We start from the raw sequence: 15,291 nt of genomic DNA, 5'->3' as shown, positions 1-15,291 counted from the left end.
ATGTACCATTATGTGCCAACAATGCCCTGACACTATGTACATTGGACAGACTGGGCAAAACCCTTGCCAAAGAATAAAGGGACACAGAGCAGACATCAAGAAACTCAATACACGTAAGCCGGTCAATGAACATTTCAATGGAGTGGGCCATTCTCTTAAAGACCTGAGAATTTGTCCCCTAGAGCATAAAAAATTTAAAAACAGATTAAAGGGAGAAATTTGCAAGTTGGAGTTCATATTCAAATTCAACACATTAACACATGGTCTGAACAGAGACATCAATTACCTCACGCATTACAAGGACTGCTTCCCTTCCTTTGATGCTCATAATTATCTCAGACAAGACAATTAACATCCCCCCACCCCTTACACCCTCCTTCAATCCTACTTGATTTTCAGTTTTTATTGCCCCCTTTTTTTTTTTGGTCCTCTGTACTTACAAATGTCAGTCTGTATTGGAAATTAAATTGATCTGATTAAGTGGGTCTGTCCCACAAAAGCTCATCACCAAATAAATCACTTTGTTAGTCTTTAAAGTGCTACATTTCTGCTGCCCCCCCCCTTTTTTTTTTTTGGTAAAAATGCCAGCAAACAGCATTGACACAGCCTTGCCACTAAAAGCTGTCAGAGGAGGCAGGACCTGGGGTAAAAAAGCCCAGAAGATAAGGCAAGAGAAAGGGAAACAACACCATATATTAGGCTGTCAAGTATCAGGGGGTAGCCGTGTTAGTCTGGATCTGTAACAGCAACGAAGGGTCCTGTGGCACCTTATAGACTAACAGAAAAGTTTTGAGCATGAGCTTTCGTGAGCACAGACTCACTTCATCAGATGCATCCAGCATCTTCATCCAGCACCTGATGAAGTGAGTCTGTGCTCACGAACGCTCATGCTCAAAACTTTTCTGTTAGTCTATAAGGTGCCACAGGACCCTTCGTTGCTGTTACATATATTAGGCTGTGTCTATACTGCATGTTTTTTTCATTGATACAAGGACGAAATAAGTAAAGTTGAAAAATCGACAAAACTCTCTAGTGTAGATGTAGCCTGCAAGGACAATATACCCATCTTTGATATTCACAGGAATGACACATTCAGCTTAATTTGCCACTTGGTCCTACTAGTGACAGGTAACTTTTTTCTCCCCACCTGTTAAACTACATAAACCCTGGATTCTGTTTTTCCACTCCACTTTCACCTGAAGAAGTGGGTTTTACTCACAAAACTCATGACCTAATAAATTTGCTAGTCTCTAGGGCGCCACAGGACTGCTTGTTATTTGTGTATTACAGGTTGCACCTCCCTGGTCTGGGACCCCTGAAGGGTCCAAACCAGGGATTCTGTTGGGCCAGGGGAGGTCAATTTTCCTTTGCTGTCCACTGGCCCTGCTTAGGGGCATTGTCCCACTCCTGGATGCCAGCCCTGGCTGTTGCCCCCCACCCCTCAGCTTCCCACCCCCAGCCCTGATCCCAGCTGCAGCTCCCCGGCCATGGTGACTTAGCCCCACTCCAGCCCATCCCTGCTGGCTTCCTGGCTGCAGCTGCCTGGCCCCAGGTGGGGTTTCCAGCTGCAGGACTCACAGTGGGCACGTGCTCCCAGTCACTGGGGCGCTCTGGCCCAGCAACATCCATGGTCTTGCCAGACCAGAGAGTCCCAGGTTTCAGATGTTGAACCTGTAGCAGTTAGACAGGAGTGAGCGCCAGGGGCCTTGGAGAGGTGTCTCTTGGTAAATGGTACAAAGGTTGACCAAGGACCCTAAGAAACGGAATCACCAGTGCGCATTTGTGATCTTTTCCATTCAAGTGACGAGACTTGTGTATATTCTGCACATAAAAGATTTGCATTAAGAATTACTCTGCTGTCTCTCCAACTTCTGCTCTAAGAGTAAACATTGCAAGGCCACAAAAATCTGCTGCTGCTCAAGAAAGAGGCAACACAATGTTTTCCCCCATACAATTGATAGCATTGAACCCAGTATATGTATTGCTGTAATGTACCATTATTAGCTTAGGAGCCAAATTCAGAGCTAAAGTAGAAGGCGTTTAAGTTAAATCTCAGTAAGTGGGAAGAAAGTACAGAGAGCTTCAAACCCGTCTCTCACAGGCTTTACACTGGGTAACAACTTGTAATTTTGTTCCACGGTCCTGTGTTTAGGGAAGGTCCTGAACTCGTAAGGTAAGGAATGCCCATAGACCTTTAAAAAGCATCTGAGCTTACTTTGTGGACCGGTAAGTGGCATGGCTTAATGATTAGATCGTAGTTTCCCAAACTGGGGGGCATGCCCCTGGGAGGGGGTTATGAAGAAATTCCAGGGGGGACACGAGGCAACCCAGGCCCCCTCCCACGCCATCATTCTCTGCACCTGAAGAAAGATCCGGCCTTTGCTTCCAGCTCTCAGCCCCTGCCATTTTACATGGATGACCTGGCACAGCCGCTATAAAAAGCAGGCAGCCAGCAAAGATCCAAATGGAGCTGGCTGCCTTTTGCTCAGGTGAGTGTGGGTTGAGGGGGAGGAGGAGGATGGGGTTAGATGGGGGACTGGGGGTGTCTGGCTTTGTAGGAGGGCAGGGGAGGGGCTCAAGTGGGTGGCTTGCAGGGCTTGCGGGGCTCGGGCAGCTGGACAGTTTGTGGAACTTGTGGGGCTCTGGCGGCTGGCCCCAGCAGAGCAGGGCTTGGGCAGCTCAGGATGGCGGGTGGGCGGCTGGCTCTGGCAGCATGGGGCATTGGCAGACAGTTCGGGCGGCTGGCCCGCAGCTGGGGTGGGTGGCCGGTGGGCAGGCAGCTGGTCCCAGCAGTGCAGGGCTCGAGTAGCCAGTGGGCAGGTGGACGGTTGGCCCTGGCAGGTGGTGGGTGAGCAGGTTGCTGGCAGACGAGGAGGTAGCTGTCCCCAGCTGTGTGGGGCTCAGGCAGGTAGCTCTGACAGCACAGGTCTCAGGTGGGCAGGCAGCTGGCGGGGGCAGCTCTGGAGGCTGGCAAGGGGCTGAGGCAGCTGGCTAGCTGGAGCCTGCACCAGGCAACCACAAGGGGCCAAGAAAAATTATTTGTGCTTATTTTTAATTTTAAATAAACATTTTATATCAAGCTTTTGTGCTTATTTTAAATTACAAATTGAATTTTTGTCAAAGGGGGGTTGGGCGATGGTAAAGAAGAGGTGGGGGGGAGTTTCTCAAAAATCAAAAGGGGGCGTGATGCCGAAAAGTTTGGGAACCACTGAATTAGACTGTGATTACTCTACCTCACTGGATCTTTGGTAGGTTTTAAATACTCCAATGCAATGTTTTTATTAGCCATTTACAATATTACTGCACTAGGCATAACCACATTCCAGGCTGGACCCTGGGGAGCTGAGGGATCGTGAATCACAGAGTTTGTCAGACGAGGGAAGGTAAATACTCCTGTGCTGGCCACTAAGCTCCTAGTACTAGCACCCATGCTGCCAGCTCAGCTGACTCCATCAGCGCTCCTGACTCTGGCCACCTGAGTCCCAGCCAGCCCCTGCTCCCAACCACTGGGGCTCTCTGATCTGGCAATATCTGTGGTCTTGGACTTCAGAGGCTCAATCTGTAGATTTCACTAACACCCAGCTACAGAGCTGACCGTTCTGAAGACTCCCTATTACCCTCTCACATGGCAAAAAATGGCAATTAGTTAGTATAAGTAAAAGAAATAATTACAATGAGGAAAAACTGAGGAGGGAATGGGAATTAAGTACTACTATGGCCTAATGACATACTGTGGGTTAGTTTTCTTCTCTAACAAATCTGAGTCTCAGGAGTCCTAACTGCAGGGGACCAGCATTCCCTCTAATTTTTCCCATCCATGTGCAGAATAAATTTTGTTATGTGCACCCAGGCATGCACGGCTGTGCACCACCAGTAGAAAGACACATTGTCAGCTGCAGGTGACTGGCAGCTGAGCAGCACCTGAAGCTCTCCTGGGTGGTCACCCAAGTGCACAGCTTACAAGGAATACTGCAGGGGACCTACTGTCTCCCAACTAAGCAACTCTTGCACAATTGGCAGGAAACACTGTTTCCTCTCCACTTTTTCAACAAAGGGGATGTGGATTGTCTTCTTCTGCAAAGCAAGTGGGGGCTGGGGGTGTTAAACCCTGCATTCGCTCTCAATTCCCTCCAACTCTTTGGTAGCATGTTTTATTTCCTCATCAGCCACTGCCCTGGAACTCCCAACAGGGAGCCACAGTATGGAGTAATACAGCAAGTACCACGCATGGATTTGCAATGAGGTATGGAGAAGACAAAACAGGACGAATCAGCAGCTGTTATAACATTGGCCCACTGGTCTTGGACATATAGTCCAGAAAGAGCCCAGAGACACTGTTGGAGGGGCTCCAGCGGGTCCAGAGGAAACAAAGAAAGGTGCTGCTATTGAGATGGCACTGCCCTCTTCTGCATCTTTCCCTCCGCCTGCCACCCATCCAGGCCCGTAAGAATTGTACCCTTTCTGAGCACACCAGCAGATAGGATAATTGGGTCCATTCTATGGTAATTGCAAGGCGGGTTTTCCTTCAAGACTCTGGAATCAATTTATTTCTTTATGTATGTCAGAGCACATGGGGACTTAGGTCAGTTTTTAAAAGTGTGGCATTTTGACACTACCCCTTCACTCAAACTTCATCCAGTGCTGTAATTAAGCTATACTATTACCTTTTGTAATAGGTGTACTGCTAAGGTACATATGAAGATAACATGGGAGCAGTAATGCACATTTAATGCAGTGTTACAATGTAGTTACACAAATTACTACAAAAGGTTATGTTTACACATTGTGATACTGTCATTCCTTCCTTGTATACCCCAAGCTCCCTCAGACATCAGTAGGAGTCATGGAAATTCATGAAAAACAGGGCTGAGCTCCCTTTGGTAATACATCACCAGTGCTTTAAGAGCTATAGATGGAAAAATTAAGCAATTAAAAGAAAAAAAAAATGTAAACTTCTCTGGCTTCCCATAATTCTTCCTTTTCCTTAGCTGTAGCAAGCTCACACTAAGTAGACTTATGTGACTGTAGGAGGGAGGTAACATGTTTTGCCTTTGAATCTAACTAACTTTATTCAGTATAAATCCCCTCATGAATATTATTCTATTAATTCTGTAGCTTCAGCTGACCACATAACTTAAAAACCACCAGCACCTTACAGGCTAAAAGCTCCATAAAATTTTAACCTTCAGCCTAGCATTACAACTTGTTTGCAAACAACTCATCTTGGCCATTGTAACATTTACTACAATCTTTACTTTTTAAAGTATTTCTGTTGTAATTAATTATTTTCTTTCCAGCTTTTAGATATCAGAAAACATAAATTTACACTCTATCAAAGTGAAGGAACTTAATTTTTTTTTAGTGTTAGAAGACATTAATATTGAGGCTTATTTTTCTCAACCACAGAAAACATTTTTCATCACATGCTCTACATGTTTGCTTTGCTGAACCCTTATTCCTCGCTATGAACATGAAAATAAAAACTAAATTGCCATTCCCCCATTTTACTTTATCAAATTTTCCACAGAGTTTTGGGGGGAGTTTCCAGAATCTTTCAAAACATCAACAGAAGGTATATCAGTTCTCTGGGAAGAAGAACTGTGTGCACCCAGTTGGTATCAGTTAAAGCATGACTGGACCATCTTACATGACTCAGGACATGTCATTATTCTCCAGCTGTACCAACTGCTGAATGTATGTTGGTGAAATGGGTTAAAAGAATGTCCCAAGCAACCAGTAGAAATAGCTTCCAGGTCAGGGCTGGGGAACCCATTTTGGGTTGGGGGACACTAACCCATAGACAAATCAGTCAGGAACCACACAAGTGAGAAGCAAACCAAAAAACTCTCACCAACGTGGTCCTCCTGACAGTAGGGGGGCCAGAGCTACGAGGTCTGGGCAGGAGGGGAGGGTGCATGCAGAAGCAGTCTGGGGTGGGTGGGTGATCTGAGCTGGAGTGGGGTATCGGACAGAGATGCGGATCTGGGTGGGAGGAGAGCGCAGGAGCAGGCTGCGGGTGTGAAGCTAGGTGGGAGGAAGGTGCAGGAAGGTTTGGGGTGTGGGCAAGGGGTCTGGGAGGAAGGGGGCAGGAGCAGGGTGGAATTCCAGCTAATCAGAGCAGCAGTATGAAGCCTCTGGGCAAGGCTGCTGCCACTCACCCTCCTGCTTTCCCATGTGGAGGAACAGCAGCGAGTGGCAGCAGAGCCTGGAGCTGTTTCCTGCTCTCTCCGCCTCCTAGCAGAGCTCACAGTCTGGATCTGGCCCTGGCTCGCCTGATTCGGTCCATGGGGCTCAGGGCTACAAACCCTCCACCCTGCCATGGGCTGGATGCTGTGGAGGAGAGCCCCAAGCATCAAGATCCGGCTCCAGACAAGTCACGGTCTGGATCTGGACTGCAGGCCGAGGGTTCCCCATCCCCGGTTCAAAGGGAACAGAGGAGCTGTAGAGTTTGCTATGATGCTAGTCCTCCAGCTTGCCCAGACAATAACATGCGAACTTCAGCTCAACCTTGATTCCTCTCCAGTGGCTGACAAATTTAAACAGCATATTGTAGCTATCATTATAGTTTGCATTTGAGTCATGCGCACAATATGCTTCATGCAATCCAACTACAAGACAACCAATGCTCTCAAAAATCTTACACAAATAGAAAACAAGTGATATGACAGAAACTTTATTATTTGTCCTCCACTCTCACGAACTGGGTCAGGATGCCAAAAGCTAATTCCCAGCCACTGGCTCCAGAGACTGCTCTTACAAAGAAGTTCACATATTAGGACAGGAGGGCAAATATGCAGGGAGAGGAAGAGACAGGTTTTTGATTGGCTTTGATGGTGAGGGCAAGAAGCTTCAAGTGATGCACTGAGAAGAGGGGAAGGCCATGTTCAGAGAAATGGACAAAAAAGATGATCTTTGCAGTTCTTTTTTTTTTCTGTCTGTTTATAGAAGGAAGGGCTGATGTGTTGAAGCCAGAGAGGGCAATTATATTAATCAAGGAAGGAGACAATCATAACCCGAACAAGATTTGCTGTCTTGACAGACAGAAAATGAGAAATCTTAAAGACTCTCTGGAGGAACAGTAAGATTTAGGTGTGCTCTGAACAAGAGGGTCAAAGGAAATGAAATTCTGTAAAATATCCCCCCCATGCAGAGGTGGCAGGGAGGGCTGCATTGTCTCAGCAATGGAGAAGGAATTCAGTGCAGACCATCTGATATTTAAGCTGACAAGGAGCCAATTTGTGATGTGGATTTGCATGGAAGCAGATAGATTAGGCCTGGAGAAATAGGTTTGAGAGTTGTTGGCATAAAGGAGGAGGTTTATGGTAAGGATGCCATGACCTAAGAGAAGAGATGAGGTGTTGGAACTGAGCACTGAGAAAGCCCCAAAGGGGTGTGTCTACACTTGAATCCCTCTTTCGAGAGAGGTATGCAAATGAGGTATAAATTTGCATATTTAGTACTCAGTTGCGTATTCTAATTTCAAAAGAGCTTCTTTCGAAAGAAGAAAGCCAGTGTAGACGCTGCTCTTTTGAAAGTAAACCCAATCGTCAAAAGAATCCTTCTTCCCATTAAATAAAGGGAAGAACGAGTCGTTCGAAGATGGGTTTACTTTCGAAAGAGCAGCATCTACACTGGCTTTCTTCTTTTGGAAGAAGCTCATTTGAAATTAGAATATGCAAATGAGGTGCTGAATATGCAAATGTATACCTCATTTGCATGCCTCTTTCGAAAGAGGAATGCAAGAGTGTGATCTCATGAACACACACAAAGGGATACTGATGGAATAACCTGGAGGTTAGGAGGACACCCAGAGAAAGAAAAAAGTTTTGAAGGAAGCTGTGACAGTGTTGATAGCAGCAAAGCATTCAGGAAGGATGACCCACAGAGAACCTGAGAATCAGCCAGCCAGAGATCATTTGAGACCTTGGTGCAGATTAATTAGGGAGCATCCCAAGCAGTATTAGCACACCCAAAAGTTATTCACCTTACTGAGCTAGTGGACACAACTCCCCTGAAAGAGTACACCGGAAAGATATCCCCCCATGCTTTTAGTGAGCTAAAAATCATTTGAAAGAGTTGTTGGTGTCAGGAATTCTAGAGAGTTCAGTAGTCCATGTAGCTCCCCACTTGTAAGGGCCAGAAAGAAAAATGAAACTCCAGGAAGGTAGTAGACAGCAGGTTATTAAAAGAACTAAAGTAGATGAATATTTTTCTCTCTTTGACCGAGAAGCCACTAGCTCTGTTGTCCTCTAAGGATATGTCTGCACTGCAATGAGAAACCTGCAGCTGGCCCATGCCAGCTGACTCAGGATTGCGGGGCAATTTCACTACAGTGTGAACTCCCAGGTTCGGGCTAGATCCTGGGTTCCAGGACAATGAGAGATGGGAGACTCCTAGAGCTTCAGCTCTAGTTTGAACCCAGAAGGCTACACAGTACTGAAACGTACCCCCACCCCACAGCCCAAGGCTTGGCAGTGTAGACATTCTCATAGGTGCTACCACAAAGATGTGCATGTACCTGCTGTGCAGCCAACACCCCACATCTTGACACATAAATGTTTGTGGTCAGGAAATGGTTCGACAGCAGCCTTGCATGAATTTTGACAGGTGACTCCACTTTGCCTTCATTTGAAAATGTAGCGACCTAAGACAATTTCTTAAAGCTAAGCCATATGTTAGTGTATAATTAGAAAGCAAACTATAACAGAACATAGACAACTAGTTTAGGTCTAACCATTTAACTGTGATCATGGAAATCTGAATCCATCATCAGACTCTAAATTCTTGGTTTCTGTATGGTACCCAGCTTCTGTTGACTACACTGCAGAGCTGATATACTCAGCCTAAAAGAATATATTATCATCTCCTTGCCAGTCTAGTACTAGTTTTACAAGCAAATTTTCATCCACACTCCAGAACAATAAAAAGATGCTAATGAGCAGCTGAGCTAGGACCCCCCACAAGAGAAAATAAGCAGGGTGATAAAACAGGTAATAAAAATTCAAGATATATTAGATATCTGATTTAGCCAAGACAGCAAATCCTTTGTACTTGAAAATAATGCAGACCACTACTGAAAACCGTAACATTCTGCAATAGGACAGATTATGAGGTTATAAACAAAACTAACTGCAGCAGCCAGCTAATCTCCCCAAAACTACCTATGCTAATATGCATAAGTGAAGATTTCCCTGATCTGAATTACTCCGCTAAGAATATCTTTTCATGCACCACTTCTGTAATCCAGCAATTGAAGCAAATAAATTTATACATAGCACTATTATGATTACACTAGAGGAAGCAGAACAATCAGAACAGTGATGCTTTCTCTGCACAAAATATTGACAGCTAGGCAGACAGAAGCAGCACCAAGAACATCATAATAATCAGACAGTTTGCATTTCTTTTGGTTCATTATCTGGAGAAATCATGAATTATTGGTAAAAAAACCACATTCTGTCCAACAGTGAGCTACTAACCCTGTCCTGCGAACCTAACACCAAGGATTCCTATGAGAATCATACATGTTATTTATACTTGTAGTCACTTTAATCCCTTAAAAACATGTTTATTTTCAGTAATCTCAATCGTAGCGTGACATATACACAAGTGTCAATAATGTGCAGTGTAGCCCTGCTGGGAACAATAAAAAATACCAACTCGTTTTCAGCTAGCTACATTTCACAACCCTTCAGCAGCATTTCAAAACTCTGAAGTGTTGATCTTGTGCTCACTTTACCAGCACAACTACATTCACCAAAACTGTAAATAGATTTCAGGTTGGAGGCACTCCTGATAAACTACCAAAGGAGCTGTAGTGACAGCAAACTGTGCATTTAGCCAGGAGATCAAACTGCAAAATACACTACACATCAAGTAGCCTGATCAATATAATAACTTGCCCTAGGCTGGAACAAATTACAACCGCCCTTTCAAGACACACAAGTACTGTGTTCTTCTATATACTACACCTTGTACTTTGAAGGAAGTTTGTAAGACGTTTTTATGAAGCAAACATGCTTTGATGAGGGCAAAATCTGTAGCTAGTTAGAAGATTGAACTGTTACATAAATGGTGCATCAAATTGTCTGATCAATATAGTAATAGCTGCAGGTTACAAAGATTATAGTGTCTGGAGGAAGAGACACAAGTACCGTATAATCTAGGCTGCAGCTTGTGCAATGTAGACAACAGTGTAAACTGATTTATGAAAAAAAGGTGAAGTTGCTGGGAAGCATGTAGCTGCTGAACAGTTTCATAAATTGTTGACACTTCTGCCCAGAGGCTGCGTGCCCCAGTTCACCACTTTCTGATTGCCAGCTTCTCACCTTTTATCCCTCTGTTTGACATCTGGTGTGAAGGCAATGACATTAGTCAGCTGGCTTTCAACAACTAGTGAGAATTTCGGAGGGAACAAAAACCACACCAAACCCTCATTGGCCAGAATTTGATTTCCTTTTGATTAACATGGCTAAGATATCATCTGACAGGTCCAGCATGTAAGTTTAAAGGCAGCACTTAGAACACTGAATAGCAGAGGTCATTATATGTAATATTACATGCCACCTCATCAGCCACATGTACAGTCAGTATCACAAACAGAAACGGAGAACACAGAAAGCTGTGTTCAATGAACAGAATCCAACTTGTACCTTACCTGTCTCTCTGTCTTGGACTGCTTCCAGGTGCAAGTCATTCAGAAGGTGCTCCAAAATCTTCTCTGGAGTCCCTGATACCACCATATATCTGTCAGAAAGCAGAGAGTCCACGGAGTCATCCTCAGTTGAAGACTGTGAGCGGCTGCTCCATTCATCCTCCTCATCCTCTTCATCAATATATTTAAAATAAGGCACATCAAATGTAGGCAAAGCAAGCTCCCTGCCGAGAAAGGCAGCAGAATCCTTTCTATCTAAATGAGGATCACAGACCCTCAGCCTGGAACTTCCCATAGTGCACAAGTTAACAACAAAGGCATTCCCTAAATGCTACAATATCTTGCTATCTTAGTTCTCTTGCTGGTAACTGAGTCCATCTGGCTGCTGAAAGCTCTGCAGTCAGTCTCTCTCTCTCTCTCTCTCTGAGCGCCCAAGGAAAAAACTCTTACCTCCAATCATTCTCGGCACTCCCTGGTGTGGGGGCTGGGCTATGTGATGACACTTTCCTAAGCACCAGAACATCTTGGTCTTGTTCCTTCACTTGAATAGTAGACACTTCATCATTCTGCTTCAATTTAGGGGTGAGGGGGGAAAGATAATAGAAAGAGAAACTGGTAAATTCTCATGAGACTTAGAAAAAAATTGAGGGAGCTGATTAGAGCTCCATTTTCTCCCTATGGATGCTGCTACACACTTCAGTTTCTGCTCATGATTTATACTCCAAAGCATCACAATGCATCAGGCATCTAGATGTCTCTCTCACATACCTTTTACATTTATTAGCAGAGCTAGAACAGAGGGAGAAAGCACTTTCCTTTGCAGAAGTATTTAAATTAACAAACAAGTTATATACATTTGGTTGTAAAGCTGACATGAAGAAAGGTTCCCCTTTATGACGTGTGTTACCAGTTTTCAGCACAGAATTTTGGAGGGTTATTCACAATACCAGTGATGTATTTATCTTCCACTTGAAAAATGCATGTTATGCTATTTGTTTAATTAAACTGAAAGACTGCTTACAATAGTCAAAGCACTGCAAACACTTCACAGCACTCCAACAATAGGTAACTTACTACTCAAACAAAATGTACATGCTGTAAAACCACTCTGTGTTTAAACAGAAGCACTAAAACTAGTGAGATAAAAGGTGATACTATCGATATTTCTAAGCCTCTGTTTCTATTTTGCATTCAAATCTCCTGCCTTCTCAATGACCTTTCAATTATTAAAAACAAGACAACAGGATGGAAAGTTAAACCCAGTGAATGTCCAGAGTTTGAATCTCAGCTAAACTGAGATTTGGGCATTATGGGTCAGTGCAGTGACTTTCTTGATCTAGATTCTCTTAAACAGGAGGGAGCTGAACAATCATCCATTTCTGCTCACACAGCCTATATCCACAAGCAGAGCGCGACGAGAGCAAGCTGACGGTGCAGTGTCTGAGATGAGGGTTTGCTGCTGACTGAGCAGTGTACATTGCAACAGTGACTGATGAAGGGCTTCTGACCACTGTGAGATTCTCCTGGCGGACCCTGCCTCAAGTGCATGAAGCTGCACAAAGAGAGGCGGGAAACATCTATGCAAACAGATACTTCAGCTATTGCTGCCACAGTTCTGACAATCTACAGAAACGATCAAAATGCATAGTGGTGATTTGCTTTGGCATTACGTGGTTCAGTAATTTCTGTATGGAATGGAGTGATAGCCATGTCAGTCCCAGGACACTAGAGAGGCAAAGTGGGGTGGGGGTAATATCTTTTCTCGCATGTTGCTGTGATGCTGGGAGTACACTTCCCAGGCCCAAAGAAGAGCTCTGCAGACTGAAAGCTTGGCTCTCTCACCAGCAGAAGTTGGTCTAATAAAAGACCTATCTCCTCTCATCATTCACTAACTCCGACGCCACTTTTAGCCTATTTGTGAATAAAACTAGAACTTATGTATCAATGGTACTGTATCCATAACTCATCATGGGGCAGTGGAACTAGGAGGCTGAGAAAGCTGGTGTGCTAGTCTCCTACAATTGAAATATGTTGGGGGATTTATCCCCATATAACCTCCGGCATGATATGGGGGGAGGGTCATAGAACGTTCCTTCTATTTTTTCCATCCATGTGTTGAATAAATTTTGTTATGTGCACCAAGGCATTTGCAGATGTGGACCACCAACAGAAACACATAGTACCAGCTGTGAGTGCTCTGCTCATCAGCTGATTGGCATCTGAATCTCTCCTGGGTGGTCACCCAAGTGTTCAGCTTACAGAGAACATTGGTGGCACAGAGAAGCAAAGGATCCAGAGGAGCAGGGCCCAGGAACAGGACAGGAAACAGTACCAGCAAGATCCGATATGGAAAGATAAAATCCTCCTTCCCAGCCTGAAGCCAGCTGCCCCTTCCTTTCCTGTCTCAGTACCTCTCCTCACTTCTCTTGCTATCCTTCCAAACCCACACCTCCATCTGTCAGATGACAGACAATCCTAAGATATAAAAGATTTATTGAAAGCAATGATGTCTGGGATACATACAGCAATGCAGCTTTATAAATAGCCTTTTATTTCTTTATCATTAATAGCTGTTTTGCAGTGGCACTCCTAGGCTGTGATCCTGCACAAGCACACAGAAAGACATAATCCCAGTCCCAAAGAGCTGCCAGTCTAAGAAAATTTCTTTATTAGTAAACATAGTGAAGAACTGACTATTCTTCAAGGTCAGATATTCTTGCACTGAACCAATTAATGTCAGATGTTCATTGCAACCCTCCAAAGGGGCACTAGTGATGAGCCACATTACAGAAATACTGATGCATAACTACTGTTCTATTTCACAAGATGTATTTTTTTTGCCTACATATTTACGGAGCAGCAATGAAAGAATGAAGAGCAAAAATAGCACAAAGACAATTAATCCAAACACAGGAATATAAACACAAAGCTCCCAGGTGTCCTCTCTAATCCTGACACTCCCGACTCCAGTGATATATTGAGGTTCAGTACATATTGGGCACATACATGATGTATGGTGGTATTAACATTAGTGGACCATCCACACATATATAGAGAGAAATGGGTTCTTAGTGTGTGTACATAGTGTGTATATAAAAATTCATGCACCTTTTGTGCAGAACACCAGTGGGCAGTGGTGGAGGCAGAAGCCCTATCATAGTTACAGGAGACTAACAACATCGTATCCTGAAGGACATAGTTTCCTCCTTGAAATTCTGTTAAACACAAAGCATTTCCAATATCAAAATAAACTAATCTTTAAAATCTCCTTTCACCAGCTGGAAAGGAGACTACAAATTAATCTCACAGCATTCAGATAAATACAGTTTTAACAAGGTTCTTCCTTTCTGTTTTCTTTCTCCATACTGAACCCCAGAGCAGTGGAAAATAACCAAGTAACAGCTGGTTTCTGGGTTTGTTTCATTTTGTGCTTTAGCAGAGGAAGCATGGCCTAGAAAAGGAAAGACCACAGAATGAAGAGTCACGAGCTCCTAAACTGTAACCTGGATGCGCCACTGACTCCACACATGGCCTTTGGAAACTTACTTAACCAGAGTCCATATTTCTCCATCTCCCCAGGGACAAGGCTTCTTATTTATTTGCATGGCATAGTAAAGATTAGTTTGTGCTTGCACAGAGCTGTGTAAGCATTAGTTATTGTACTTCATGCTTGTTGTACTTTTTAACCAATTACCTCTTAAAATCTCCAAGTACCGTGCACCTCCCTTATTATACCACCCTGTGATAGGCATCTGCCCAGCACTGGCCCTAACAAGGTTAAACCAAGCCCTGGAGCAAACAGCCATGTCATACAGCAGTCAACTAAGGCCCAGCTTGGGCTGTATAAATAGGGGCTCCTGGGCAGGAGAAGAAAGGCCTGACTGCCAGGGAAGCTAAGGAGGGTACCTGAGACAGTAGTGCCGAAGGGAAAGGAAGCTGAAATGGGAAGCTCTGGCCTGACCCCACTCTGAGGCTGCAGGACCTGAGACATGGGGCCTCAGGGTGCTAGGGCTGCAGGGAGGGAGGCAGTCAGGGCAGCAGGTAAGTTCATGCCCCCTTGCCAATGAGTGGCCTTTCCAGACTGCAGTTGGCCCCTGAGGTAGGGGCTAGGTGACAAATGGCAGTGGGTCAGTGAGGCAAGGGGAGTACAGAGAATTGGGGTCCCCTGTGAGGGGAGGACCCAAGCGTGCAAGGGGTATTGCCACAGGGCAGTAGCATAAGGGAGGGGCACCTTTGGCCAGGAAGGACATGAGGCCTGCAATAAGAAAGATGACAGGTAACTGAGGACGAGACATCTGGACAACAGTGGGGTGCTCAGTGGCTGAAGAATTAAATTCCCAAGGATATCAGTGGGAGGTGCTGTGGCAGGGAGTCTCGCCCCTGTTACACACCCCAGCATGCACGCTGCTCGTGATCAGAAGTTTCAAATACACAATCAGAACTGCTTTACCTGGCCGTATTTTTAAATCAATATTACCATCAGTTTTTCACCGATGGAAGCTACTGATCTCCTGTTGAAATGACCCAGCACTGAGATTTAACTGAAACAATACTACCACTTCATTTCAGCCCGTCCATAGCTCTGGAGTTCTATAAATAGTTGCATACATAAGATAACTAGACAAATGGAACTCCCC

General features: G+C 44.6%; 1 protein-coding gene across 2 annotated transcripts in view; it reads right to left on the bottom strand.

Annotated features, from left to right (window-relative positions):
- RAPGEF5 (Rap guanine nucleotide exchange factor 5) overlaps window positions 1–15,291 on the bottom strand; it is a 251,304-nt gene that overhangs the window by 75,294 nt on the left and 160,719 nt on the right. The window contains exons 10-11 of one of the 2 annotated variants that reach the window (XM_074986184.1): window positions 11,105–11,223; window positions 10,658–10,746 (exon numbers count right to left, since the gene is read on the bottom strand). In XM_074986184.1, coding sequence (XP_074842285.1) covers window positions 10,658–10,746; window positions 11,105–11,223 — 208 coding nt within the window. The remainder of the gene's footprint in view (window positions 1–10,657; window positions 10,747–11,104; window positions 11,224–15,291) is intronic. The other variant, XM_074986185.1, reaches the window with a different exon arrangement.

This window comes from Carettochelys insculpta, chromosome 2 (assembly GCF_033958435.1).
Source record: "Carettochelys insculpta isolate YL-2023 chromosome 2, ASM3395843v1, whole genome shotgun sequence".
Taxonomy (NCBI): Eukaryota; Metazoa; Chordata; order Testudines; family Carettochelyidae; genus Carettochelys; species Carettochelys insculpta.
Note: the sequence above shows the minus strand (reverse complement) of the source record. Positions and strands in the feature narration are given on the sequence as shown.